The sequence below is a fragment of the Onychostruthus taczanowskii genome, unplaced genomic scaffold, assembly GCF_017590055.1.
Source record: "Onychostruthus taczanowskii isolate IOZ18803 unplaced genomic scaffold, ASM1759005v1 scaffold2, whole genome shotgun sequence".
NCBI lineage: Eukaryota > Metazoa > Chordata > Aves > Passeriformes > Passeridae > Onychostruthus > Onychostruthus taczanowskii.
Genome location: NW_024499239.1, coordinates 14,713,054 through 14,739,204, shown reverse-complemented (window position 1 = coordinate 14,739,204; position 26,151 = coordinate 14,713,054). Strand labels below are relative to the sequence as shown.

Genomic DNA, 26,151 nt, shown 5'->3' with positions numbered 1-26,151 from the left:
AAATGGCGACGCTCCGCGCGCTCCCGGCCAACGGCCGCCATTGGCCGCCCGCCATCGCCCGCCCCGCCTCCAGCGCGCGGGCACGAGCGCGCGCCCGCCCGGGTTTCTCGCGAGATCGGCATCTGCTCCCGCGCTCGGTTTGAAGCCGCGCGCGCGGATGCTGTGGCCGTTGTTGGCGCGCGCGCGGGGCTGTGAGGGGTCGGTCCCGCCGCCGCAGCTCCTCGGCCATGGGAGCCAAAAAGAAGCTGCTGCAGGTGCAGGAAGCCTTTCAGCTGGCCCAGAAGCCTCACCAGAACCACGCGAAGCTCGTGGTGGCTCTGAAGAGCACTTACGCTCAGGTACGGCTGCCCTCGGGCGGCCCGGCGCGGGGGGAGCTGAGGGCCCCAGCGGCTGCCCCGGGGGGCAGGGGCCGCCTCCGCAGTGTTCCCCTAAAACGAACACCAGCAGTGTGTCTAAGGAGAGCCCGCGACTTAAAAACAAACAAACAAAAAGAACCCCCAACCCTCCCCAAAAAAACCCCACCCAAATGCCGCAAAAGCAGGCCGCTGAACTGTTCTTTCCAGTTGTCTCTGCGAGCGCGGCGGTGAGAGCTGCCCGCGGGTGTTGGCGGTGCCCCGGGAAGGTGTTTGGATGCCGAGATGTGGGTGTGACACAGGATATAATGGACGGGGTGTTGATTGTCGTCCTGAAATCTGTCGGCCGGGTGGATCCCCGCGGTTGTAATGTGCCTGCTGTGAAGTTACAGCAAAATACTCACTGAGGAGGGCACGCAGCGGGTGTGCCCCGACCGCTGGCTGTAGCCCTTTAAAAATTTAAATTCGGTTGGAAGTTGTCAATTGTAAGCCCACTTTATTTTTCTGTGGTACAGCTTTGAAAGATGAACTGGATAGTTATCTTTTGTTGTGGTTTGATCTTTTTTTCCCAGTTGGATGATAAAGAAGGCTTTAATGAAAAATTCATTCACTTCCTCAAGTATGCTATGATAATCTATAGGCGGGAACCAGCAGTGGAACGAGTGATCAATTTTGCAGCTAGATTTGTTACTTCATTCTATCAGATGGAGAAAGAAGATGGTAGTGAGGAGGGAGAAGAAGATAATTTACTTCTGAATTATGTGTTTAAATTTCTGCTTGAGGTACAGTTAATTTATTGTTAAATGTCTGACATTTCTAACATTGAAAATGGAAACTTTTTGCAGTGGGGAAAACTTGCTGGTACCTGACAATACTTACAAATTAGAACTTAAAAAGTGAAAGCAAAACAAAGCTAGTGCTTGACAAGTATCCCCATTCCCCCAAAACAAAAATATCCACCACATCACACGCAATAATCCAACAACTAGATTTCAAAATTTGGGCCTTTGAGAAAAAAGAAAGCTCTCCTGTATGGCTATCAGATATGTCACTATAGCCTTTGCTATAGTTATATTTATAAGCATGAAATTGTGGAAGTGTGCTGGAAATTAATTTATACTCTTCCTTTGATAACAAAAATATTGAAAGATCTTCTATACAACTGTAGTTGGCATGTGTGTTATTCCTTTCTGCTTACTGCAACTGTTACATAGAAAGATACACAGTTCCAACAGCATGAACACACAAATAGAGTTACATTTTCCTAAACTGTTGATTTGCCATGGAAAGATTATGGATCAGGCCCAAGATAACTCATCATAATTGCTAATGTCTTTTTTTCCTTCTCATGTTTTATGGAGGCAGAGCAGTAAGCTGGCTAATGCACTGCAGTGGTCAGCATGCTGCTTCCTTTTTAAAGGCACTGCTGATTTTCTAGTCACTGGTCCAGGCAATGGGCTATAATGGCTTTTCAGTTCTGTGACTTTTTGAGATTAAAAGTAAAAATAAATTGGAAGAGCTTTTGAAACATAGAAGCGCATATTTCATTTATTCTGTAGAAAATTAGGCACTTCGATGTGCATATTGACAGCTTTATGTTGGAAATGAGAAAAGTGTGATTATAAAAATACCTTTTTTTTTCTTTCCTTAAGTCTCACAATGCCAGCAGCCATGCAGTTAGGTTTCGAACCTGTCAGCTTGTTAATAAGATTTTGGGAAATATGCCAGAGAATGCTGAGATTGATGATGACTTATTTGATCAAATTAATGGAGCTATGCTGATTAGACTTAAAGATAAATTTCCAAGTGTGAGAGTTCAAGCTGTCTTGGCCCTGTCAAGACTTCAAGATCCTAAGGATGAAGACTGCCCTGTTGTTAATAGTAAGTAGTATTGGTCTTTCTCTTTTGTCTAATTTACATGATTTTAAAATATTTCAAAGCTTTTTTTTTTTTTTGAGCATTGAATAAATGGATGTTTGAGGGTATTCTTGTAATAATTCATAAACTGTGAAACTCTTAGCTGGAGGAGATGGAAGGTGCAAGTGTTATGTGTGTTCAAGGGGAAAATACAACTGTTAGGAGAGATCTGCTAGACAGTCATAGTGGGCTCAGGCTGCTCTCAATGTAGAAGTAGGCTTGTGAAAATATGTTGTATACTAGAGTGGGGGTATAATACATGTTTGTTCAGTTCTTGCCCTCTAAGGACCCTTTGGTACTGTTAATTGAATTAGTACAAAACTCTTAGAAGAGTAGAGATGATAGAGAAAAACCACTGTTGTTTCAAATTATGATCACTTTTGTAGAAGAGATCAGCATCTCTACAAGGCAGGGATCTTGATGATGTTTGAGGCTTTCTTTGTGTATTGTATGATTCTTGCCTAAGTTTCCATTTCCTTTGCCTCGAGGTAGACAAAGTATACATTTGTACCAGCAGAGCTGGTATGTAAATTGTGCCCTGATTAATCTTTCCATATTGCCTTTTATGAAGAATTACTTAATTGGGGTTTTCTGCTGTTAAGGTAGCTTCTCTTAAATTTTATTTTCTATGTGTTTATTTTCTTATTTAGGAGCACAAAAATTTCATAGTAAATCATTGTCTCACAGAGCAAGATTAATTCATGTGTACTATGTTTGAACTAAATCTATAGTTGCTTTGGATTTTGAATAAGGCTCAAGAATATAATAAAAGTGTGTGAGGAGTATGAGGGATTTACTGTAAGAGTTTTGGTAGGCTTAATGGAGATCACAATTCTACATTTATAGGAAAATTTGAAGACCTACTTCAAAAAATAATGAAAAGGTACAACTAGTGAATAGAGGTCTTAAAGGGCCAATATTTGCAAATATTTTATTTTTCTGCTAGAAAATGGCAAAATGTTTATTTATGGGTGGGATCTAGAGCAGCAATTTTTGGAGTTATTAACTGAAGATCTTACTTATGATTGTGAACATTATTTCTTTTGACATCATAGCTCAGCATGTAGTTACCTTAAAATCTTGGGGTTGTGACCCTGAACTGTTTCCTAAATTATCAGCTCTGCAGGGGCAGGAGAGGGGTTTTGGTAACAGCTGCTGATTTTATTTTTAAAAGTATTTTCTGTTTTTCTATGTTTCAAGCTCATATGAAAGCATTATTATGACTGTTTTATTTTCAGTTTACAGCACGTTGCTTGAACATGATTCCAACTCAGATGTGAGGCGTGCCGTGCTCTCATGTATCGCTCCATCAGAAAGGACTTTGCCAATAATTGTAGGCCGCACCATGGATGTAAAGGAGGCTGTCAGAAAGCTGGCATATGAGGTAAATTGGATCACTTACCATTAATTTCAAAGGCTGACTTAGGAAAAAAAAAGGCTTTAAATCTTTTATTATATTTCACTTCACACTAAAAACAGTTAAATAATTTATTTTCCTTTACCAAAATTTTGAGGGGGGATGATTTAATACAAGTTTTCTAGTTAAAACTGCTGAACTTGACTGTAGAACTTGCCTGATAGAAATTACTTGTGTGGTAGAATTTGTCTGTGGAAGATCAGGTAGTAACAGTATAAATTAGGTATGCAGTGTATTGTTTTTTCTCTATGTATTTTGTGACGTTATTGAAGCAAATTTGCTTCTCTGTTATTACATAGGGATGTTAGGACCACAGATGTATTAAAAAATTGCATGGTTTTGGTATTGCAATTTTGGGAAGTATCAACCCTTACTCATGTTTACATGCAGAGGTAAGAAAGTATGCTAACATGTCTGTTTCTTATGCAGGCATCCTATGGGAGGTCTTGAAGCAAAATGTTCCATTTTTTCACACAGAACTGTCTTCTACTTAATTTATCTTGGGTTAGATTGGTTTTTTCAACTGAATCTCTGCGTTAGTAGGCTTTTTAAGGAAAGTACTAAGTTCTGTAATTTATTGTAGGTATTCATTACTCTGCTCACTTTAAAGAGAGAGGATACTTTTCATGTCCAGGTGTTGCATTCAAGCAGAGCTGATGAGCTTCTAAGCCATGTGTTAATTTTATTTTTTACTTTACTTTACATTTTCTTCCGTGCACAAGGATCTGATAGTTAATTGTTGGTGGAGTGCTGTTGATATAGGTATTAGAGGTTTCTATTGATTTAGGATTTCTGTGGATAGCTAAAACTCTAAGTGTAAAACCCTAGGCAGGTAATGGGATCGTTTGTTATCACATGTGGAAATGTATTTTAATGTCTTAATATTTTTTTAAAGGTTTTGGCAGAAAAAGTTCACATGAGAGCTCTGACAATAGCACAGAGAGTTAAATTGTTGCAACAAGGACTTAATGACAGATCAGGTAAGAGATCATAGGTTTCTTAACATCTTAATGCTAATGTTTAAGAGAGAATACTTTCTAATGTATTGGGTGACGTATGCAAAAGCTGTGATGGCAATTATAAGAAGCTCGAAGGGAGTAATGAGGTACCAGGAAGTGTTCAGACACATTAAATCTGCTTGCTGCTTTGTTTTTCCAGGCCCTTTATAGTGAACAAACCAGAAAAGAATTGCACTTTCAAAAATTCTGAAAGCCAGTGAGCTTTAAAACAGGACCAAATGCTATTAAAATTAAAAAAAAAAGGTAATTAAACACAGAATTAGAAAAATTAATTAATTTGGTATATTCAGAAATGTTACATTACAGATATTTTTGTAGCAAATAAATGTATTAAAAAATTTAAATGTGAACATTAATATCAGTTTGAAAATATTTCCTATGTGCTTTCACAGAAAAATCTTCTCAGCTGGTTAATTGCTTATTTAACTAGCTTGATTTTTTTTTTTTAATGAATCTTTGACCCTTATGCCTTTCACCATGGGGCAGCTTTATTCTTTTTACTGTCTTTTGCACTGTATCACTCTATAGAAAGAGCCATTCAGAATGTACTCATAATTGTGTGGGGTGGTGTTGCCAAAAGATCAAGATGTCACCTGCATCTGAGCAAGACAGTTTTGGCCTGCCTACGTAGAACGCCCTTGTGGTTTTTTTGTTTTCCCCAACAGCAGCAATTGTATGCATGAACTTCACAATAGAAGCTACCAGTTTTACTCAGTGCTGATGTGTAATCCCCCTGCTTTGATTCGAAAGCCTGCACTAAGTTGAATTTTACTCTGAGAATTTCCCTTGCTGAGCGATATGCTGCTTGGCAATTGTGAGAATTATGATTTGTGTGGATATTCACTTACAAAACAAGACTGAAGTACTGGGGACTCTTTAAGGTGTGTCACGCATGCATGTGTTTTTATTGATCTGTTGTTATTTTTGGCTAGCTGGGATCATATTCTGTTCCTGACAGGAAAGGATGAAGCAATCAGCTGAGTCTTTTTTTCTGCTGTGTAGAACCACTTAAAAAGACCACCTCCTTCTGTATGTGAAATTTTAGTCACTTTGCCCCACCTATCCTGAACTGGTCTGTAGTAGCCTACAGAAGTTTGCCATGTTCTGTTTCTGAAGTCCAGCACTGAAAAATCCATGTTCTGAATTACTGTTTCTTATTGATACATGAGTTTTCTGTTTTATCTAACTAGCTCCTGCTTGTCTGCTGGCTCCACCACTCCCACAATAATACTTGGTCTTGAGAGATACTTCTTAGGGTGAATGCATTTCTCTTAGTAATCATTCCAGACTAGGGAGGAAAGTACTTTCCCTAATTTTTCATATGATCCTTCACTTGTCAAGAAGAAGCACTTGTATTCCCTTAAAGAGAAAGTATAGTGTTTCTATGTGGCCTGTTTTTCAGTGACATTGATGTGTTCAGCATAAGGAAGTGTCTTCTTTTATGATCCAGGACAGATACTTTTGTAGTGTCTGTCTCTTCCTTAGGCTGATTTTACATCCCAGCTGTTGAGGACTTTTGTTTTTCTTGACATCACAGGGGAAAACATCTGCCAGGGTATGTAGTTTGACTGATCATATGTTCTTTGCCAGGTAATATAGGTTGTATTCCAAATTGGCTATTCTATATTGCAAATGTTGCAAATCCTCTAACCCTGAATATATATATATCTTTATTGAATTTGCTTATCTGGGTAACTCCTGAGCTAACAAGAAAGGAACCTACTCATTCAAGGTACCTACATTAAAATTTTGCATGTTTTTCCATGTTGGCTTCAGAACAAGGGCTCATGGTTCAATAAGGTCTAGAATATGTAATCCACATTCTGCTTAGTTATGCTTTTCAGCATAACTCTCATTGTATTGTATTCTACTAGTTTATGCTTTTCACCTTCTTGGAGAGGTTTCTTATCCTTAGGACTGGAAGTTAACTTTTTGCTAACTTCCTTTTTCTTTTTGAACTCTAAACTATATTTAAGTGCTGTATTTATTATCATGAGTTGCAGATGAGAGGAAAGATAAATATTGTCAGTGTGAGTGGATTTTGTTTCCCTTATACTGGATATTGTTTTCTGAAAGTGCCTAGGAGCAAAATTGTTTTGCTTCCTAGTTACTATGTTTTTATCTCCATCAGGCTCTTAGCCTTTCAACTTCCCTGCTTCTGTCTGGGTGAATGCATTAATGATGTATACATTCTGGATGTTCCCATAAATCCTTTTTTCATTAATTAAATAGGGCTCTGTTGATCCAGGAACTGTTTCTTGTGGCAGTGGTGAGTAGGGAGTTAAAGTGTCATATGTAAATTTCATAATCCATTCACATAATTGAAATAGTGTGAGAATTCTGTATGTCAATTCACATGTAGGATCCTGCCTCCAAAAGAGGCAGATTCCTGAAACAGAGCAAGTATGTAACAATGCTTACCCAGAATATTTGGGACTGGAGCATCTCTGTTACAAGGACAGGCTGAGGGAGCTGGGCCTGTTCAGCCTCAAGAAAACTGGAGGGGACCTCATCCATGTCTGAAGGGAGGGTGCCAGGAGGATGGAGCCAGGCTCTGCTCAGTGCTGCCAAGCAATAGGCGAAGATGCAACAAGCAGAGACTGATGCACAGAATGTTCTGCCTGAATATGAAGAACTTCTGTACTGTGCAGGTGACCAAACACTGGAGCAGGTTGCCCAGAGAGGTTGTGGAGTCTCCCACACTGGAGATATTCAAGAAGTGTCTGGATGCAGCCCTGTGCCATGTTCTCTCGGATGGCCCTGCTTGAGCAGGGAGGTTGGGCCAGATGATTCACTGTGGTCCCTCCCAGTCTTACCTATTCTGTGATTCTGATTTTGAATATTTCTTCTACAGGAGTTTGTGGTTTGTAGGTTTTCTGGGTTGAGATGCTGTCTTCAAATGTAAAAGTTTTTTGGATATAGGTGGTTTTTTTTTTAATTCCCTGTGAAAGGAAAAATTACATTGCCTCAAAAAAGGGTGTGCTTGGTAGTTCTTGCTCAACAGGGTTTTTTTTATTTAAGGTAATCTTAAGTTTAACTGTATAATAACTTCTTTTGCAATAAGACTTCTATGGAAAAATGTTTTGTGAAAGTGTGTTTAAAATTTGATATTTTTTAAACTTTGTTTTAAACTGTTTGCATTCCTGTATTATTAGATGCTGTTAAGGAGGTAATGAAGAAGAAGCTACTTCAAGCCTGGTTACAATTCACTGAAGGGGATGTTTTAGAATTGCTTCATAGACTGGATATAGAAAACTGCCCAGAAGTGGCCATCCCAGTACTAAATGCTATGTTTTCATTATCTCCACTTCATGACATTGTTCAGAACTGTAAAATCGTTGATAGCAGGTATGCAGAGCATTCATTTCCAAAAGATGAGTATTTTGTTTGAGAATATAAAACTAAATTCCTTTTAATTTCTTAAGGCACTGGCACATTTCCGCTGTAAGAAAGTTATTTCACTATTACTGATGCTTTTTAAAGCCAGACAGGCCCACATCTATGGCTTTGGAATGCAGTGCATGTGGCATCTACTGATTTCAAAACATCTGTCATGCCACTGAGCAGAATGCAAGGCACTTCATAGGATACTGTGCATTTTCTCTCATAATACAGAGTAAGATTTTGCTATTGCTTTTGAATCAGTGGCAGTTTGTCACTTAATTTTATCATCTGAGATTAGACCCCTACCACTCTTCAAAATCATTTCATTCTGGTTGGTCTGACTTTTGTCCTGAGCAAAATGAAGCTTCCATTCTGAAAAACTGGGCTGAGAATTTTTTAAGTACCAGATCTGTTAGACTAATGACATTTTGAAATGTAAGTCAAATTACTCAGTTTGTAATGAAGCTTACATTAATTTAATTTATGGAAAACCCTAGGATTGTTTTTGTATGAAGTTTCTGAGTACAGCTGGAATGATGGAGTATCAGAATGATAAATGGCTAGATTTTTTTAAGTCTGTGATTTCTGCTTGTTAAATTTACTTTTAAATAAAGACCTGTCAGATTAATGAGAAGCTGTCAAATGATCAGCTTTCATCTGCATGTTGCCTTTAGTGTTTGGCTGGGATTTTGGTTTGTTTTGTATGTGAGCAATCTAAAGCAAAACCCAAGTTGTTGATAGTTTACAAGTAAAATGGGATTCAAGGGAGTAAGAAGTACCACCGCAATGACGCTGTCTTTTCTGTTTTGAGGTAGAATTAATGCACAACTTAATGTTCTGCTTCGAAAACAAGGATTAATTGCCATGCTTAGCATGAAAAATACTATGGATCTAAAAAGGAGTAGAGGTCTCATGATGGATGATGAGCGTACAGAGTTACTGAGAAAAAGTTGTATTAGATTTTGCATTTGACATACTATGATTGCTACGCCATTGTTGTCTCAAGATCTTGTATTAAGAAGGGAAGAAACAATTTATAGAAGCTGGGAAATATTTCAATGCAGTTTTGCATTTCTGTGGATTAACGGTGTTCAGTTTTCCAGACTTGTGGAGTGATAACAATTTTTCATAAAGTACCTGGCTGGTTGCTCTAGAAGGTCTGAAGGGTTGGGCAGAATGTTTCTGCAAACTGGTGTGAACAGCCTTGAGTTGAAATACTGAGAAGGGCAATGTACTAAATGGCTTGTGGAGCTCTGTCCTCAAGAGAGAGGAAGTTATTTTTTTCAATCTCTAACTATTCTGTGGGGAATACTTTTGACAGGGTTTTTGCATTTTAGGAAATAATATTTCTTATTTTCTAATACTTCTGTGTATTTATTGTTTTAGACTCTTTTAGTAATCTCTTCATATTGCTTTTTTTATTTTTGTTTAGAAAGCTGATTCCACTGGAGGATTTAACAGCTGAGAATGTGTTATATTGGAGATGTCTTTGTGAATATCTAAAATCAAAAGGTGAAGAAGGTGAAGTTTTACTAGAACAGGTGTTGCCAGAACCAGCTATATACGCAGATTATTTATTGAGGTACATTGCATTTAAAAATAAATCTCTTACCACTAAAGTATAATTTTTTTAAAATTAGAGAATATTTCTTTTATTCAAGGTTCAGGTATCTTTCAAACCCAAAATTGTGCTTGAACAGGGATTTTAGCTTTTCTTTGCTTTTTTGAAAAGATTTTTGAGAGATTTTTTAGAGCTTGCAGAAACTAACGCTTCTTCCATTGCTGTCATTTGTGAAAATAAAGTAAAATTTTGCTGCTGTCCCTAAGAAAAGCATTTTTGGATGGAAACATCCCTTCTCTTTTGCCTGCTCAAGCAGACATGCTTCCTAAAAACTTATGTTTGAAGGCAGTGACAGAGCTGCAAAATGAGCCAGTTACAGAACAGTTATTTAACTGGAGGGCACAGGAGAGTGGAAATGAATGTTTTGTTAAGGCAATGTTTTTACTCAAGCAAAGAATGGCAATTTTTATTTATACATCGGGTGATGGAGTGTTTGTTTGTGTGTTTTGGTTGGGTTTTTTTTTTTTTTGTCTTCGTGGGATTCTTTAGTCTTAAAATAACTTTTGAACAGAATTTGCTTCTGAGTATGGATAATGCTGGGAAATCTTAACTGAGGTGTTGTACCTGTAAACCAGTGAATCTTCCTGAAATGGTAATAAATTAGATCTGCTGAAAAATGCATTGTATTGATGGATGTTTCCAATGAAAAATATGCATATTCTTTTCTCACTGTACTGAGTGTAGTATACTGGTAGTGAGTACAGAAGTCATTGCTGCTTTTCAGTATGGAATGTGTTAACATGTTTCATAAACATTTAATAAAAGAAGCATCTGTGCTTCCTTAGTTTTGAAATGTATATTCAGTCTGGTGGGTATAAATTTATTCATTCATTATTCATTTAACAGTCCAGATTTTTTGGAAAATAAATGTTTCATGTTCTTCCTTAGAACATTTGTTCTGTTTTCATCCAATCTTACTCAAAGTGCATTCAGTTACATTACTCTTCAGGGTGAGGCTAAAATTAATCAGGTTTACTAGTAATTGTTTATGGTATCAGCTGTTAAACCCCTCATTGCTGAGCTGTTGTTTCAGGTAAGATTTTCAGTTCTCAGTCTTTTGGTGTACTGTGTACAATTGTGCAGTGCACTGTGAGGGTGTTGCTTAGGAGGAGCAGGAACATTGCAGGTCACTGGGACTTCAGAAAAAAGCAGGATTGCGAGCTGCATTTCCATATTCACTGTTACCTGATGCAGGCCACGTTATTATTAAATGATCAGAAACAATTTTCATTTTAGATCTTCTTAAATGGTAGTTACATGTGAAGTTTTCTTTGTCCTAATTTTGAAACAATTGTAAAAATTTGCTAAAAATAACAGGCTGTTACTGAAAAGTTTCTACAAAGCTTTGAGGTAGAAAACAGCATATTTTTCACAGCTCATTTCAATATTTGAATTGTCTTTTGTATATTTAATTTTGTACGTGTTTCACTCTAGATTTTTTGAATGTGCATAACTCTCACTGATAGATAAAATTTTGATAAAAAACCAATTTAGTCTAGAAAAATAAAAAAATGGAAAAAACTGATTACACTTTCCATGCTATGTGGCTGAATGTATCTGATAACAGATTATTATTCTGTGATGACATATTTCATCAGATTAAGTAGTTACTGTATACTTTTATGATTTTCTTATATTTTGTCTTGTAGGCAATATAACGATTCTGAACTTGTAAAACATATATTCTACCTAAATGTGCAGAAAATATTAAGAAAAATGGTCTATCTATGCATTTGTAACAATGTTACCTTTTTGCATTTTTACAGAACTGAAATCACATGTAGCATTACTTGACATTTTATGTTCCCTATTGTGTTACATTCACAAAAGGGATTTTTTTTAAATGAAGTGCATTATTTTGAAACTGTACATTATTTGGTATAAATAACTTCCTGAAAAATAATCTATGAAAAGAACACAATCTTTAATTTTTAAGGTTTGTACGTAATTGTAACCACTTGTTATACAGGACAAGAAAGCGGTGGGATTTTTTATTGGGGTGGGGCAGGAGTGAATATTTGGATTTGTTTGGAGTGTGTTTATTTATTTGCTTATTTACTACTGTCCAACAGTGAATCTGAATGTAATTATATCTGTTCTGTTTGGATTCAGTTATATTCAAAATATGCCAATTCTCAGTGAAGAACAAAAAGAAGATTTTAATTGTTTTGAAAACCTGATGACAAAAGAATTCATAGGCCAGCAACTGATTCTAAACATAGGCTGCATGGATACCATGGAAGAGGGAGGAAGGTAAATTTAAATATCAAATTTGTGTTACTAAGCTTAAGACAGTCATGCCTGAGGGCAGCCATAGAACCTCTGCTTGGGAAAGAACCTGATCAAACAGACAAAATACAGTTCTAATGCTAGCTGGATAGAAAGCAGTCTCCTTAGTGGAATTGGTCCCAACATTTGCCAAATATTATCTGCTTACTTTTATGGAAAAGTAAGTTCTAATTCTGATTCAGCATTGTTAGGGGAAACAAATTCAGTTGTTTTCATAAAGTATTATTGAGATTATGAAATTACAGAACTGCTCATTTGGAGCATAGTATGTAAAAAATAAAGGGAAGAAAAACTTACTGCTTCACAGCAGATGACTTGTAGCAAGTAGCCTGTTTGTTTCTTGTGTTTTTAAGCTATAATCTGCTAAGGCCTAAAAGGCTACAAAAATCTTAGATGACAGGCTAAATTTTGTTAACTGATTCATTCTTATAATGTGAACAGCCTTTGGGTGTGAAGTAAGAAGAGCAAATGAATTTGAAAATTCATACCATCTCAGGCATTCTGTGAAAACTTGCACTTATGATAGTATAAACACAGTAGTAATTTCAGACTCTCAGTGGAATGTGTAAATGTGTGCCAGACTGGCAGGATAGTTTAAGTTGTATTTATCTTTTTGGTTTTTTTTTTTAGTTTTCAGTCAGACAATTTCCATGAAAGCATTCTGCAGTATTGATACTGACTGTTTCTGTTGGTATGACTTTTCTTTGGACAGTAGGGACATATGATTAAAAAAATCAGCATTTTCTAATCAAGAGAAAACAGGTAATATGAGTAAAAGACAAACATGGCTAAGTAAGAAGATACATTTGGTAGTTAATGTAGCCATGGAGAAAAGTTTCATACTGTATTATCAAGTCATCATCACAATATCTCCAGGTTGGTAGGATAGTAACTCTTACGTCTTTCATTTTCTTGAATAAGCAATCATTATTTTTTTTCTCTAATCCAGAAAGCATCTGCTAGTTATTTTACAAAAGATTCTCATTTTACCTTCAACTTCAGCAGCACTTATACCTCTGCTTGTTGAAAGATTGCTCAGTATTGTTAACGATGAGGACAGAAGGATTCAAATTGTAAGTAATTGTAAAAGCTTGTTTTCTAGTCTCTGTCTTCCCCATAAATCAAACAGCCTTTATGAAACATGGTAAAAGAAATATCAGTATTTAAGTATTGTCTCCTTCCCCCTTGGGTGTGGTTTTGTTTTTGAAATTTTTTTTTAAATGTTTTGTTTTGTTTTTATTTGTTGTTATTTTGGTTTTAAGCAATAGCTGCATTTTGTGGTTTTCTAGAGACCTTTATGTTTAAAGATGTGACTGGTGTTGTAAATGCAGTCCTTAGACCAGGAAAGTGTTACACTTCAGTAGCCTGTTCCAGAATACTTTATCGTATTACATGCAAAGTATTTTGACAAAAACATTCAAAGTGAAGATGCTGTAAATTTCCAGGTTTCATTCTTCTCTTCCTTCCTGTTAACTCAGATAGGTGCTTAAGGTCTTCTTGTTCCTTGCTAACCCAGCTGGATGGGAAAAAATGGGATTGAAAAGTGCTCGTGGTAACACTGTGTTTTCAAATTGAGGATTATTTATAGGGAATGAGCTGCTAAGAGAAACTGCATGGATGTGGAATACTTTTCCCAGAAAGATATATTTTAAATTTGGAAAAGTTAAATGCTTAGTATATATCTGAACTGCAATTAATGGCACTAATAGACTGTTTGTAACAATAGATTGCAGAAATTATATCAGAAGTTCGTGAGCCAATTGTTGCAATTGACCAGCCCATTGATGCTGCTGAAATAAGAAAGCGGGAGCTTAAGGTGAGAAGATTTTAGTTAATAAGAAAAATATTTCTTTAAGCCTAATCATCCAGAGTTTTATATAGTAGGTTAATATTGGCTAGTGTCAACAGGGAATCACTGGCTAATACCACAGAGGTTACTGTATTAATTTTCTTGTTCCTTTCTATTTCAGCTGGCTGAAATAAAAGTGAAACTTTTTGAAGCAAAACAAGCTTTGGAAGAATGCATTACTCTTCAGGATTTTAACAGAGCATCAGTATTAAAAGAGAAAATAACTGAGTTGGAGCACACAAAAAATGAACTGATAAAAACAGCAGAGCAAGCTGAAATTAAAGAAATACGTGTGGAGAAGGTCTCTTCTTCCCTTTCTGTATTCCTAATTGCTGGTTATGTTTTAAAATTTATTCTTAATTTCAAGATAAAGTGTGGCTTGGCCTTGTCTCAAATACATTTTAAAAACTGAAATCAAACATTTATGGTATTAGTATTCTTATGCAGTTATAGAAGCCAATAGTATGCTCTAGGAAAAGACAAATTATATAGAAGCTGATGGTATGCTCTAGAAAAAACAAATTGCAGTCTTGTTCTTACTCTTTTTACTCTTAACTAACTGAAAACATAAAATGGAATTTATTTGGATCATAGCTTATAGACACATGATGATTAATATTCTTGCACAACACATGTGTGGTGGACTGGTAAAGTTTATTTGGGTAGGGACAAATTGATTATTGACCCCATTCTTATCATAGCCACCATTTGTATTAATAATGTTTTTCTCTTTTCCCTGGCCAACTTGAAGAATGATCCTGAAACACTGTTGAAGTGTCTGATGATGTGCTATGAGGTTCTGAAGATCATGTCTCTTTCTAAAGGAATCAGTCCAACCATTAATGAAATCATTCAATCTTTGGTATGTAGGAATACAAAATAACTTGAACTCCTTAGTAAATGCAAAAATATTAAAGATGCCATTGCATTGTTCATACTGTATCTAATGTATTTTTTCTTTTGTGTGGATTTTTACAATTGTCTTCTCAAAACTTCCAAATACATCAAAGTGGCATCTGTATTTCATGACTTGGAACTGGGTATTGTTTCTCTGCAAGAATGTTAATGTCTTTTATGAAGAAATGTGTAGGCTTGTTGTTGTGTGTTGGTTTTTTTGTTTTCCAGAGTGATCAACTCAGTTTTGTTTGAAAACAAGTATTTATTAAAAACAAACACAAAGCAAAACACTCTTTTGCCATTATTTTGTTGCTGATTTCAAACAACATATTCAGGCTGTTTCTGTTTATATCTAGATAAACAGAGTATTTGGTAGTTGCCATTTTCCAATCCTGTATCAAAATAAATTATTTCTAATTTCAGGGTAAGCATATTTTAGTAGTTATAGTTTTATTTTCAGTTTATGTATTTTGTCTATAAAGTTTAATATTACTGTTTTCAGATACTTCCAGGTGTAACTAATGTCCACCCAGCTGTGAGAAATATGGCAGTTCTGTGTTTGGGTTGCTGTACCTTACAGAACAAAGAATTCGCCCAACAACAACTTCCTTTGCTGTTACAGGTAAAATATCTGTTGAGAAATTAAATTATGCTCTTTGTGACTTAGCAAATAAATCTAGTCTTGTGTCTATAACAAGCTATCATACATAGTAATGTTCTTTGAGAACCAGTAATTCCTGATTTTCTGAAGATCTGGAGAGTGTGGTTTGCTGTAGATGTTTCTGATGTGTAATAAGATCCAGTTTATCTTGGTAGTAGCATGTTTTACCTTTGTAAGGTCACCCATTGTCTTAAAATTTTCTAGGAATTCCTTATCTTTAAGGTCTCGCTTTCTCTTCCAAATCTGTGTGAAATGTGTCATGTATTTGTTACTCAATATACAAAAGAGAAGCTGTAGGATTCTCTAAGCTTTCCTTTGGAAACCAAACTAAAAATATGTCTGATGGTTTTCACACTTCTGTTGCATACTTCCCTGTGATATTGGGTGTCTGATTTAAATTTTGAATAATTACTATGTTTATACTAAGGGTTAAGGAAGAGTTGTTAACTAGAGCATAGAGCATATTCAAACCAACAAAATAGTACGGCCAAACATCTGTTGGATGTTTGGAGCATGCTGGATGCTGTAATATCCACAATTCCCATCCTTGTGATTGTTGTGATACGAAGCTAATTACATCAAATATGACACTTGTTAACCCTGGTTTTTGACTCTGGATTTAAGGGGTCAAGTGTGGGTGGCCATTGTGCTTTTCTAAGAGTGTGTTCAGGCAGACATTAGAGAAATGACAGCAGGACTTGCAGTGATGTGCTTGGCTCAGACAAGATAGAGTTGTCAGTTGTAGGAGAACTTTGGGTTCCTAAAAAAGTAACATTTACTATTGTTTTTAATTTGCCTTTGAGTATGTCACATTCAAAAAAAAGTTTGGAGAGGATTTCAGTTACTTTAGTAACTTAAATTTTTGAGTTAAGTAATCTTTCTGCAGGTACTAAATCCCACAATCTCTATGTAGGCTGCAATCAGAAGCAGGATGTTGGGCTAAACAGATGTAGAATCTCTGGGCTAACCCATGATGCATGGTTTTACTTGCATGTCATTTGAACTATAATAAATATAGTAACCTATGTAACTTTGACTTTTATTACTCTCTTGCTCTCTGTTGTCTTTTTACATACTGTGATTTTAATTAAGCTGTACTTTTGTTTAGCTGTATTTCTGTAATGCCTAACACTCTGCGGCTACCACAGGCAAACAGATTTTGTTTGTCCAGGGTCTGTTTATGGGTAGAACAATAAAATTACATCTCAAACATGGATTTTCATTCCATGAGTGAAATTCATTTGATTTTATGTAGTGCAAATTGCATTGGTGACTTGATAAATTATTTCCCAGATTGTATTATAACTTCAGGTTTAAATTTGTATCACACCTTCCTGAAGTTGGAAAGTTGATTCAAGTATTATACAAAGTTTCCCAAAATAATCAGTCTTATTAAAGGAAAACTCTTATTATGCTTAATTTCAAGATTGGTGGTCTACTGGAAGATGATATATTTATTTTCCTTATTAAACCTAGGTTTTACAAATAGATAACATAAAGATAAAGCTCAGTGCTTTAAAGGCAATCTTCGATCAACTAATGCTATTTGGAATTGAGCCTTTTAAAACCAGAAGAGGCAATGACTCTCAAAGTGACAGTGCACACATTAGAACTGAAAATGGTGAGGATGAAAGTGAAACAATAGAGGAGGAAGAGGAGTCTGCCACAGTTCACAGCCTTCTGAAGCTTCTTTCTGGCTTCTTAGACAGTGAGGTAAGGAATATTATAAGATTTGCCTTAGTTTTGTTCTAAAATTATTTTTGCAGATGGCTTGTCATCCCGTTAGGTTGCCTGGGAATATTATGTGATGTGAATTGAAATTAATGATCTAATATTAAAATACCTGTCCTAGAAAATGACTACAAGTTTGTCACTGGTACAGGCTGAGATTACCCTTGAGCAGCTTTGCATTCTGTCTGCAGGTGGGAATATATGAAGAGAAGTGATTGGTAAGGTAGGGTATAGGCTATTACAGTAAAGTATTAGTGAAAAACATTATGGTTGGTGTATTGTGTATATGATGAGCTCTTTCTTCAGTATTCAGAACTTAGGACGGAAGCTGCAGAAGGCATTGCCAAACTGATGTTCTCTAGGAGGCTGATCAGTGCCAAGCTCCTTTCTCGTCTTGTTTTGCTGTGGTATAATCCCGTCACTGAAGAGGATATTCGGCTCCGACACTGTCTGGGAGTCTTCTTCCCATTATTTGCTTATGCAAATAGGTAATGTTCTTTGTAATTTGTTATATGACAATATACATTCATCTAGCAGTTTTAGGAACCTTTTTTGGTCTTGCACTAGTAGACCAAATATGGCACAAATACAAATTAGATTTAGACATCTAATTCAGTCTCCTGTGCCTATTGCTTTTGAAAGTACATAATCTCAACCTGTGGCCATTCTGAAGACTTTCCATTAATGGCTTTCCATGTGGCCTCCCTTTTTTTTTTCTTTTTTTTTTTTCCTATTTTTTTTTTTCTTCTTTCCTAAGCCCACAATTGAAACCCTTCTCTAAGACATTGAATAAAATTAATTTAAAAATATCTGCTTTACTTATTTATGGTGTTGAGCACTACAGGTAGGCTTTGAAGTGTCACTAAAAAGTAGCTAGCAGGAATGCTTCAAAAGAAAATAATCAGTGCCCAGCAGTTATCAAAGCAGCAGGCTGCTGAGTTGTGGTTTGGGGTTTGTTTTTAGTTTGTTTTTGAACCATGGAATACTCCAATTTAAATTCACAGCATATTCAAATCTCCTGTTTATTTTGGTGTTGGACAAAAGAGGTAGAGAGCTTATGTAAGGGAATAAGAGCTTAAACAGCAATTCTCATCTCCTTTTACCTGCTGCTGAAAGCTTACTTTTCAGTAGCTGCTAGTGGTTTTATTGAGTTAGAACACTCTTAAGTATTTATCTGCTTTTTTATAGTTAAGTTTTAATTTAGTTGTATTATGTTATCTTACCTATTTTTCAAACCAAATTAAATTAAATTTTTGTGGCCTATACATTGTCACATTAAGAGGAGTAGTACAAAGGGGAGTTGTCTTGAAGAGGCAAAAAACCCCTAAGCAATGTGATATTTGCTGTTATCAGAAAAAAGCCAAAGAAAAATACCAAGTTTCTTATAGAATGGGGGTTTCCCTACTCAAATTCTTATGAAAGTAACAGAAAGATTTATTTAATATGTTTCCAGTATCTCTGACAATGAGTAATGAATTTAAGCTTTTAACATTGATAATCTTTTACTTGTGAATGTCATCTGATGCTGTGAATTTCATTCTCTTTTTTTATGAGTTCTAGTGATTGCCCACCTGAGTAGACCCATGTATTTCCAAGTCATTTTGCAAATGAAGCAATTTCTTGTGGCACCTCATAGATAATCATGTTCTTGAAAAAATAACATGGTGTGTGTGTTAAGCAAAAATCAGAAAAATCTGTGGAGAAAAAAATCGTATGTCTTAGTCTGGCTCATTGATTAGAATCTCTGTTTAGTTAGGAAATCTTAGTTATTTTCTGTCTCAAAACATTGTCTGCATCCTGGATCATAAATGGCCCATTTTAAGTTGAGCAATTTACTTTCTTCAGTGACAGATGCTGTATTATTGGAAGTGAATTATTAAATACCAGGTGTAATTCAGAACTTGTCTGTAAAGTTGCCATTCAGTAAAGAAGAATTTGGGTAATAAATGAGATTTGGTGGAGGCTCATACCTAAATTTTGATACTGATCTCTCACTGAATTTTAAAATTCCATTTGTTTTCTGGGTGCTACTCTGCTAATCCTTCTACCTGGTCACAGATATAATCAAGAGGCTTACTTTTTGAAATGAAATATTTGAATTCTGAGGAAGAAATTTTGATCCTGACTTTTAAAATTTTCTGTAATGTTGGATGTGTGATATGAGATGCTAGAATAGGGACAAGGTCCTGTACCCAGTGACCAATTCTTATACACGGAATGTCTTCTACAGCATATTAAACTTGCAGGCAGCATAAGAGGAGAAGCTTCTGCCTTGTGCTTGTCTGTTATTAGAGATGTTGGGGTGGTTTTTTTTATAATTTTTGGTTGTTTTTTTTTTTTTCATAATCTTTTTCCATAATCTGGAATAATCTGAATGATACTTCAGTAATGCTTGAGCCAATATAAAGCCTTAAAGTTAATGAAAGGGAGGGCTCTTGCTTTGATCCTTTTGTAGCCAATTGTAGTGCTCAAAAGGGTTTTTTGTCAGCTGGTTTTGCTCTGTAATCCAGCAGCAAATAATCTGCATTTTTAAAACTTATTTGCTTTCTTGGTTTTTCTCCTGTAGTTATTTGGGTTCAAATAGGAAGTTAATGTAAATATCAGCAAGAGTAAAGGCTTCACTTCAACTGTACCTTGTACTTTTTGACATCTTACTTGTTAAATTGTTTTGACAAGTCTTGTGGAACCACACTTTTAGACAACTTGCTGCACGACCAAGTGAAACATGATTTTTAGGCTTGCTTGGCAGGAGTTATGAACTCTTCTGAGACAAAAAATCACAAGTATTTCTTCCAAAAATCCTGGTAACCACTGCATACTTTTTTTTGCCAGGTTTCCTTGCTTTCTTACACAATGAGAAGTACCCCCAAAGAAACATGCTAGCAGAAAGAAGGAATGAGCAGAAAATAAGATTAATCTATGAAAATTAATTAGAAAAATGTATTTATGGAATTTTTTTCTCTTTTCCTTCAAGATAGAACATGTCCATATATATATATATATATATCAGTTGGGTTTTCAGTAGTAAGGATGAATGTTCAAATTCTTCAGAGGAAGGAAGTGTTACTTAAAACTTGCTTGAAATACCATGTGCTAAAATTTCAAATGGTACTATGAAACAGTTTTGATATCTTGATCTTGCTGTTGCTTCCAAGAATGGCTGCTCCTGCTTTGCTTTGATTGATGTACCAGGTCAGTGAACTTTCAAAACCTGATTTTGTCTTATTATGCTACTAATATTTGACTTCATTGAAACAGGTCTAACCAGGAGTGCTTTGAGGAAGCTTATCTTCCAACTCTGCAAACACTGTTAAATGCTCCTGCAACATCACCTTTGGCTGAAGTAGATATCAGTAATGTTTCTGAACTCTTAGTAGACCTGACCAGACCAAGTGGACTGAAATGTCAGTCCAAGAAGTCTCAGGACTATCAGGTACATTGTGTTAAACCATAGGAAAGTAGTACTTGTGTCAGATTAGGAAATACTCCCCTTTTGCTTACTGCCACCTGTCAGGGCCTCTCTGGGATTCCCAGTGTCAGCAGTTGGATTAAATGAGTTCAGGTAATAAAGTCTTTTAGCTTGACACTTTCCTCCTGCTTTTCCTTCCCTTTTCTTCCCCCCCATCCCAAATTTCCCCTCCCTCTTACAATTAAAAAATATTAGTAGGAACTTGCATATGGCAAATTGTTTATATCGTGGAAGATATTTATAAAAATCAGTTGGTGAATGTACTGAAAATAGTGCATTTTAGGAAGATGTTTGCTGTGTAAAATTAGCCAACTGTTTAAATCTGATTGTTCTCATTGCTGTCTCTCGTAACTAGTTCCCAGCAAAATTACTGATACCTAATTTCTTTCCTTTGCAGGAGTTAACAGTGCATGATACTTTAGCCATGAAAATTTGCAATGAAATCCTGGCAGACCCAACTGCACCAGATGTCCGTATTTATGCAAAAGCTTTAAATTCTCTAGAACTCAGTAGCTCTTCTATAGAGAATCTTCTGGTGTTGCTTGATGAGATTCAAGAGGTAGTACCTAAAAAGCATGGTTCTTTCTTTTTTAATCATTAGTATAGTGTTCTTATACCTTTAAAAATGAAGGGCCTCCTGTTTACTATGACCATATGACTGGAATTTATCTCCTAACCAGTTTTGGAAATTAATTTTTGAATAATTTACAATAATCTGAGCTGATATCACTGCATAAACCATAGACAGTATAAGCAGCTTGAAATAGTGTGCCTGACTTGATATATTGCAGTACTGTAAGCTCTTTTGATAACTGTGGTGTAGTTATTTTTAAGTTAAAATAAAATTCAGTATTAAGTCTTGCAGTTTTGCAGCTTATCTTTAGTTAATGATTAACAGCTGAAATTTTACACCTAAACTTATGGTATAACGGGAAGATCATTAGGCAGCATGAAAAGGATGCTTGATTTAAGATGAAGTAGGAAAGGATTACAAGAGTTTTATTTTGGTGCTTTTATTATTATGGAAAAAAATTGAAATTTGGAAGTGTGGCACATTGGTATATAGAAATAACACAATGGTATATAGAAATGTTGGTAGGCATGCTGAATCCACGATGGGCATATCATCCAGTGGTAGCTGTACTGTGTCCAGTTGCTTTAATTTTTTTCTGGTTTTCTTTAAAAAACATTATGAAAAAAAAATGGTATTTTAGTGCCTAGTATTGAAGGAGAAAGTTTTTCTCCTTTTAGCTTGACTGGTCACTTTCATATCACACACTGTATCCTTTGTGCAGTAATTTCACCTAATCCTGTTAGTAGACAGATTTTATAGATAAAAAAAATAATTGTAAATTTAAGTAGCATTTAACATTAAATGTCTGCTCTCCAGAAAGTGGAAGATAAACCATGTCAAAGAGCTATTGAGAAGATCCAAGTGAAACTAAGCAATCCTAATGTGGGCAAAAACCACGTTGGAAGAACTGAGGAAACAGGTCTCTCTGAAAGGACACAGGAAAGAGACATCACATTGTCTGAAAACACTGTTCACAATGAAGAAGGTAATTCGGGGGGGTGTAGTACAGTAGCACATGTACAGTTCAGTGAGTTGTTTAGATGTTAGGAAAATAAGAAGTAATAGGACTTGGGAGGCAACTCCACCTCCCTCAGCTATTCCCCACATCACTTGTTCTCCAGCTCCTTCCCCAGCTCCACTGCCCTTCTCCAGACTCACTCCAGCACCTCAGCGTCTTTCTTGCAGTGAGGGCCCAGAACTGACCACGGGATTTGAGGCAGTGCTGGGTACAGAGGAATGGTCACTACCCTGGACCAGCTGGCCACGAGGTCTCTGGTGCCAGCCAGGATGCCACTGCTCGCTCATGCTCAGCTTACAGACAGTCAGCTGTTGGAGCTGGTCCCTTACAATATCAGTGTTGTCATATGGAAAATCACTGCTCCCCTGCTCATGGCCCTCCAATTCAGGGGACTGGGCAGCCTGAGGTCCATCAGTAATATTAAAGAATCAAGCATATAAAGCACTGAATGGCTCTGCTTTTTTTCTAGTCCTGTTAGTCAGGTGACTGATCATCTTCAGCAAGTGTTTATCCAGTGTTTTGTTTGGATTTTCTCCTGCTTTTACTGTACTTTCAAAAGTCCTTATTTACTATCTCACAAAATACTGACCAGGTTCAATGGTAATTGAGCTTTGGCCCTTGGTGCCTTCTCCCCACATGTACAAACCACAGCTGTGTCATCTTCCTGCACAGCCTGACCTTGCTGTCAGAGATCCTGCAGTTCCTTTTTCCTCTTGAGCGCCACAAAGAGGTCTCTGTTCAGACAAGCTGATCTTCTGTCCTGCTTGCTCAACTTCCAACCCAGTGGAAGGAGCTAAACAGTTATCAGGAATAGTTTCTGTATTATTGACCTTTGCTGGGGTGGTTACAGCTGAGTGACATTTTAAACTTCCTGTTAGCTTTATTAGCTAGTTTCTGGCTTAAAAAAAAATTGAGGTTCAATTGTGTGGCTTTTTAATGTAACAGCCAAAATTTAAAATCTTAGTATTTAAGACGAAATCAAGTTTTAACTTATGAGTTGTGTGTGTGTTGTTGTGTTTAACAGAAAATAATAAAGATGCTCTTCATACTCCAGTTAATAAAGAAACAGCAAGATTAAGATCTACAAGAAGCAAAACTGGCAAAGGTACAGTGGCTACAATATTAGTTGTTTTAATAAAATAATTTCGTAGTAACTTTTTGTGAAGGTATAGATGGGAAGGTCATTCATACTCTGTTGTAGATTTACAGCTGTATTTGTTAAAAAGATTAAAGTAGCTTGTTCTTTGGAAATTTTTGTGCTGTTAGCCTCTCCCAATAACACAGATTTCAGAAGAGAAAAAAGGACGGACTACAGGATTGCAGACAAGCCAGCCACAGCCATTGACAGTAACGTACAGGTGTTTCTGGGAGAAGTAGAAAATTGTGGAGTTCTGGTTGTTGGTTTTTTGTGACCATATTCTATCAATGCAGACTGCATATTTCTATGTTTCAATGCAATATGCAAACACTGAAGAAAAGTAGATACAAAATTTAAGAAAATAAATGTTATCAAGATATGAAAAAAGACTTTTGCTTATACTTAGGACAGCGGAAAGCGGCAGAAGTGGGGTCTGTGAGCAGAAGAAAAACTGGTGCAAGTGTAAAACGTGGTCTTGAAAGGTAAATCCTTGTCTCCCAACCATCAAAACTATGATGCCTGTTCTAGCAAGGAAATTTTATTCAAATATTTTTCTTTCCCAAACATGTATGTTTTGATATCCTCTGTTCTGAAAATACTGATAAATATTTAAGGAAAAAAAATTTCTTTGAACTGGTACTTTTGAAACAGTGGCAGGTTGTGCCAAGGAGCCTGTAATATTTTTTTAACATACCTTTTTGTGTGTTGAGTTGGGAAAAATTCTTTTTCCCCCCTCACAGTTTTGTTGTTTGTTGTCCAACATGTAGTTGACAAGGATCTAGAAATGACTGAGAACTGAATACAGAAAATGGATTTCTTCCCTTACGATCTTGCAGAATATAAGCATTAAAACAAAATTATCTTTGTACTTTTCAGCTGTGTTCAGCTCTTTCTTAAGCAAGTAATCCATTTATTGTGGACTTTATTGTGACCAGGGTCAGTCTCTCCCTTTTGCTTATTTGATGTGTTTGCTTTGATTCCATCTAATTTTGGGGGAATTTGATTCCATCTAATTTTGCTTATTTAGCAACTCCTTACCACTTGTTTATCTTTACTGATACTGCTATACCACTTGAAAACACAAGTATATTCTCAAAAACTAAAAAGTGTTTAATTGGTAAGAAGAATTTTTGTTCTTTAAGACCATGATTCAAGTTGGTTCCTGTAAAAGCTCTTCAGTTTTTTTAGTCTTTTTTACCTAACTCTTAAACAATCTATGTTTCAGTTGTGATCGAATTCCAGAACCAGTCCCGGTGTCAAGTTCAAGGCCTCAAAGACGAGCAAAAACTTTGGCACTGGAGAAAACCCGAATGAATCTTTCTAGACTGTTGAATGAGGAAACAGATGAGTGAAGATGAGAGAAGAAAGTGCCTTTGTCAACACTGGTAGTTAACATCAGACTTGAAAATAAGATTTTTTTTCTTGCTAGTCATATTTACTCCTTTTATATGAATCATTTATAATTCTACATTTCTGTATTAGTTTTTTAAAATAGATGCTTGTATTTCTTGTATTTTCTGATATAAAGTCCCTCATTCATGTAATAAAAATGGAGTAAAACATTACCTGAACAAAACTCGGATGTTTTTTCTTTTACTTTATAGAGAAGAATGCATCTTACCTGCAAATAAAAATTGCTGTTGGTGCTAAGTATTCCATAGTTAAAGCTGTTTTGATATTTAACAGTAGCAGAGAGTGGTTGCTTGTGATGGCAGCAATTTTGAATGTCCCTACTTTTACAGCACCCACTTTCTTCATTTTTATAAGGCTTTATAATGTAAAACCTGGTCAGCTGATACTTAGTATTAATGTTAATGTAAAATAGCTGATTCTAATTGGGAGTTCTGCTTTCCACAGGTGTGTGTCTACTTTATTAAACAAAGTCAAGTGGTAAAACTGGGTAACTGGTTTTACAAACCATACTGAAAGTCTACTGATGCTGACCTTGTTATATAGAATCAGGGATGTGCTTTTAAAAAACAAAAATATTTGTGGTACAAAATAAGATCTGGTAAGGAAAGGAGTATTTAAATACAGAAGGGGCTAAAAATGAAATGTTCTGAGGTCAATGTTGTGTCTGTTTTCAGTAGTATCCAGTTGTTATTTCTTTGTAGCTCTGAAGTTCAAGATGCAGGAACGCTCAGGAGTTGCAGAGGACAGCAGGTGAAGCCGTGATCACTCGCAGTCGCTGTGGCTGAGCAGCTTCACTCGCGCTGGAAACGCCGTGTCCGTGTTGCAGTGGGGTCATCTCGGAGCAGTGGCAGCAAACTCCCTCCGTTCCTCGACAAGCACGCCTCAACTATTGATGCCACATGCAGCTTTCTGAGGAACTTGCATTTTAAATTGGTAAATAAGCTATAAATGGCCTTTGGTAATTCTCAGGAATGACTTAGGGACACAAGTGAAATTCAGTATTCCTAGAGCGTAATGCCCTATTACGCTATTTCCAAGCTTGCATATAGGAAAGAGAGGGATTGTGTTGCTTTTCATCCTTTGCAGTTTTTGTTGGAAACTTGTCAAACTGCAAAATGCCACGACACACTTTTATGCTGGTATTTGCTCTATTTAGAAGCTTCTGTAACTGTGGTAAGTTAATTTTGTAATTTTAAACACAATTTTGAGGTTCTGATCTCCCTCCTTTGGTAACTCTTTGAATCCTGAAATTGTGTTGTAGTATGAGTTTGTGTACATGCAGCCACTTCAGATCAGAGATGCTCTCTGTCCCCTTGAATGCTGCCTGAACATACTTGAAATGGGCAAAGTATATAGTTGTTTTTCTCAGCTGTAAGAGCTTCCTTGGGGCTTTAGTTGTTG

At 36.2% G+C, this 26,151-nt stretch overlaps 1 protein-coding gene across 2 annotated transcripts; it reads left to right on the top strand.

Annotated features, from left to right (window-relative positions):
* Positions 1-158: 158 nt before the first annotated feature.
* Positions 159-25,659, top strand: NCAPG (non-SMC condensin I complex subunit G). Of its 2 annotated transcripts, XM_041402439.1 has the most exons (22): positions 159-338; positions 926-1,135; positions 2,006-2,234; positions 3,509-3,654; positions 4,583-4,667; positions 7,862-8,054; positions 9,523-9,672; positions 11,824-11,964; positions 12,950-13,073; positions 13,727-13,816; positions 13,971-14,150; positions 14,601-14,711; positions 15,249-15,368; positions 16,884-17,120; positions 17,445-17,626; positions 20,397-20,571; positions 21,005-21,166; positions 21,998-22,166; positions 23,224-23,304; positions 23,744-23,819; positions 24,563-24,722; positions 25,452-25,659. In XM_041402439.1, the coding sequence occupies exons 1-21, from the start codon at positions 228-230 to the stop codon at positions 24,687-24,689; spliced, it is 3,099 nt and encodes a 1,032-aa protein (XP_041258373.1). In that variant the 5' UTR covers positions 159-227; the 3' UTR covers positions 24,690-24,722; positions 25,452-25,659. The 2 variants fall into 2 exon arrangements, with proteins under 2 accessions (XP_041258373.1, XP_041258372.1); XM_041402438.1 differs by lacking the exon at positions 25,452-25,659 and having other exon boundaries at positions 24,563-24,891.
* The last annotated feature ends 492 nt before the right edge of the window (positions 25,660-26,151 follow it).

Coding starts and splice junctions, on each gene's coding strand:
- NCAPG (XM_041402439.1), top strand. CDS start 228: ATGGGAGCCAAAAAGAAGCTGCTGCAGGTGCAGGAAGCCTTTCAGCTG. Junction 339..925: donor TGAAGAGCACTTACGCTCAG/GTACGGCTGCCC, acceptor TTTTTTTCCCAG/TTGGATGATAAAGAAGGCTT. Junction 8,055..9,522: donor TGTAAAATCGTTGATAGCAG/GTATGCAGAGCA, acceptor ATTTTTGTTTAG/AAAGCTGATTCCACTGGAGG.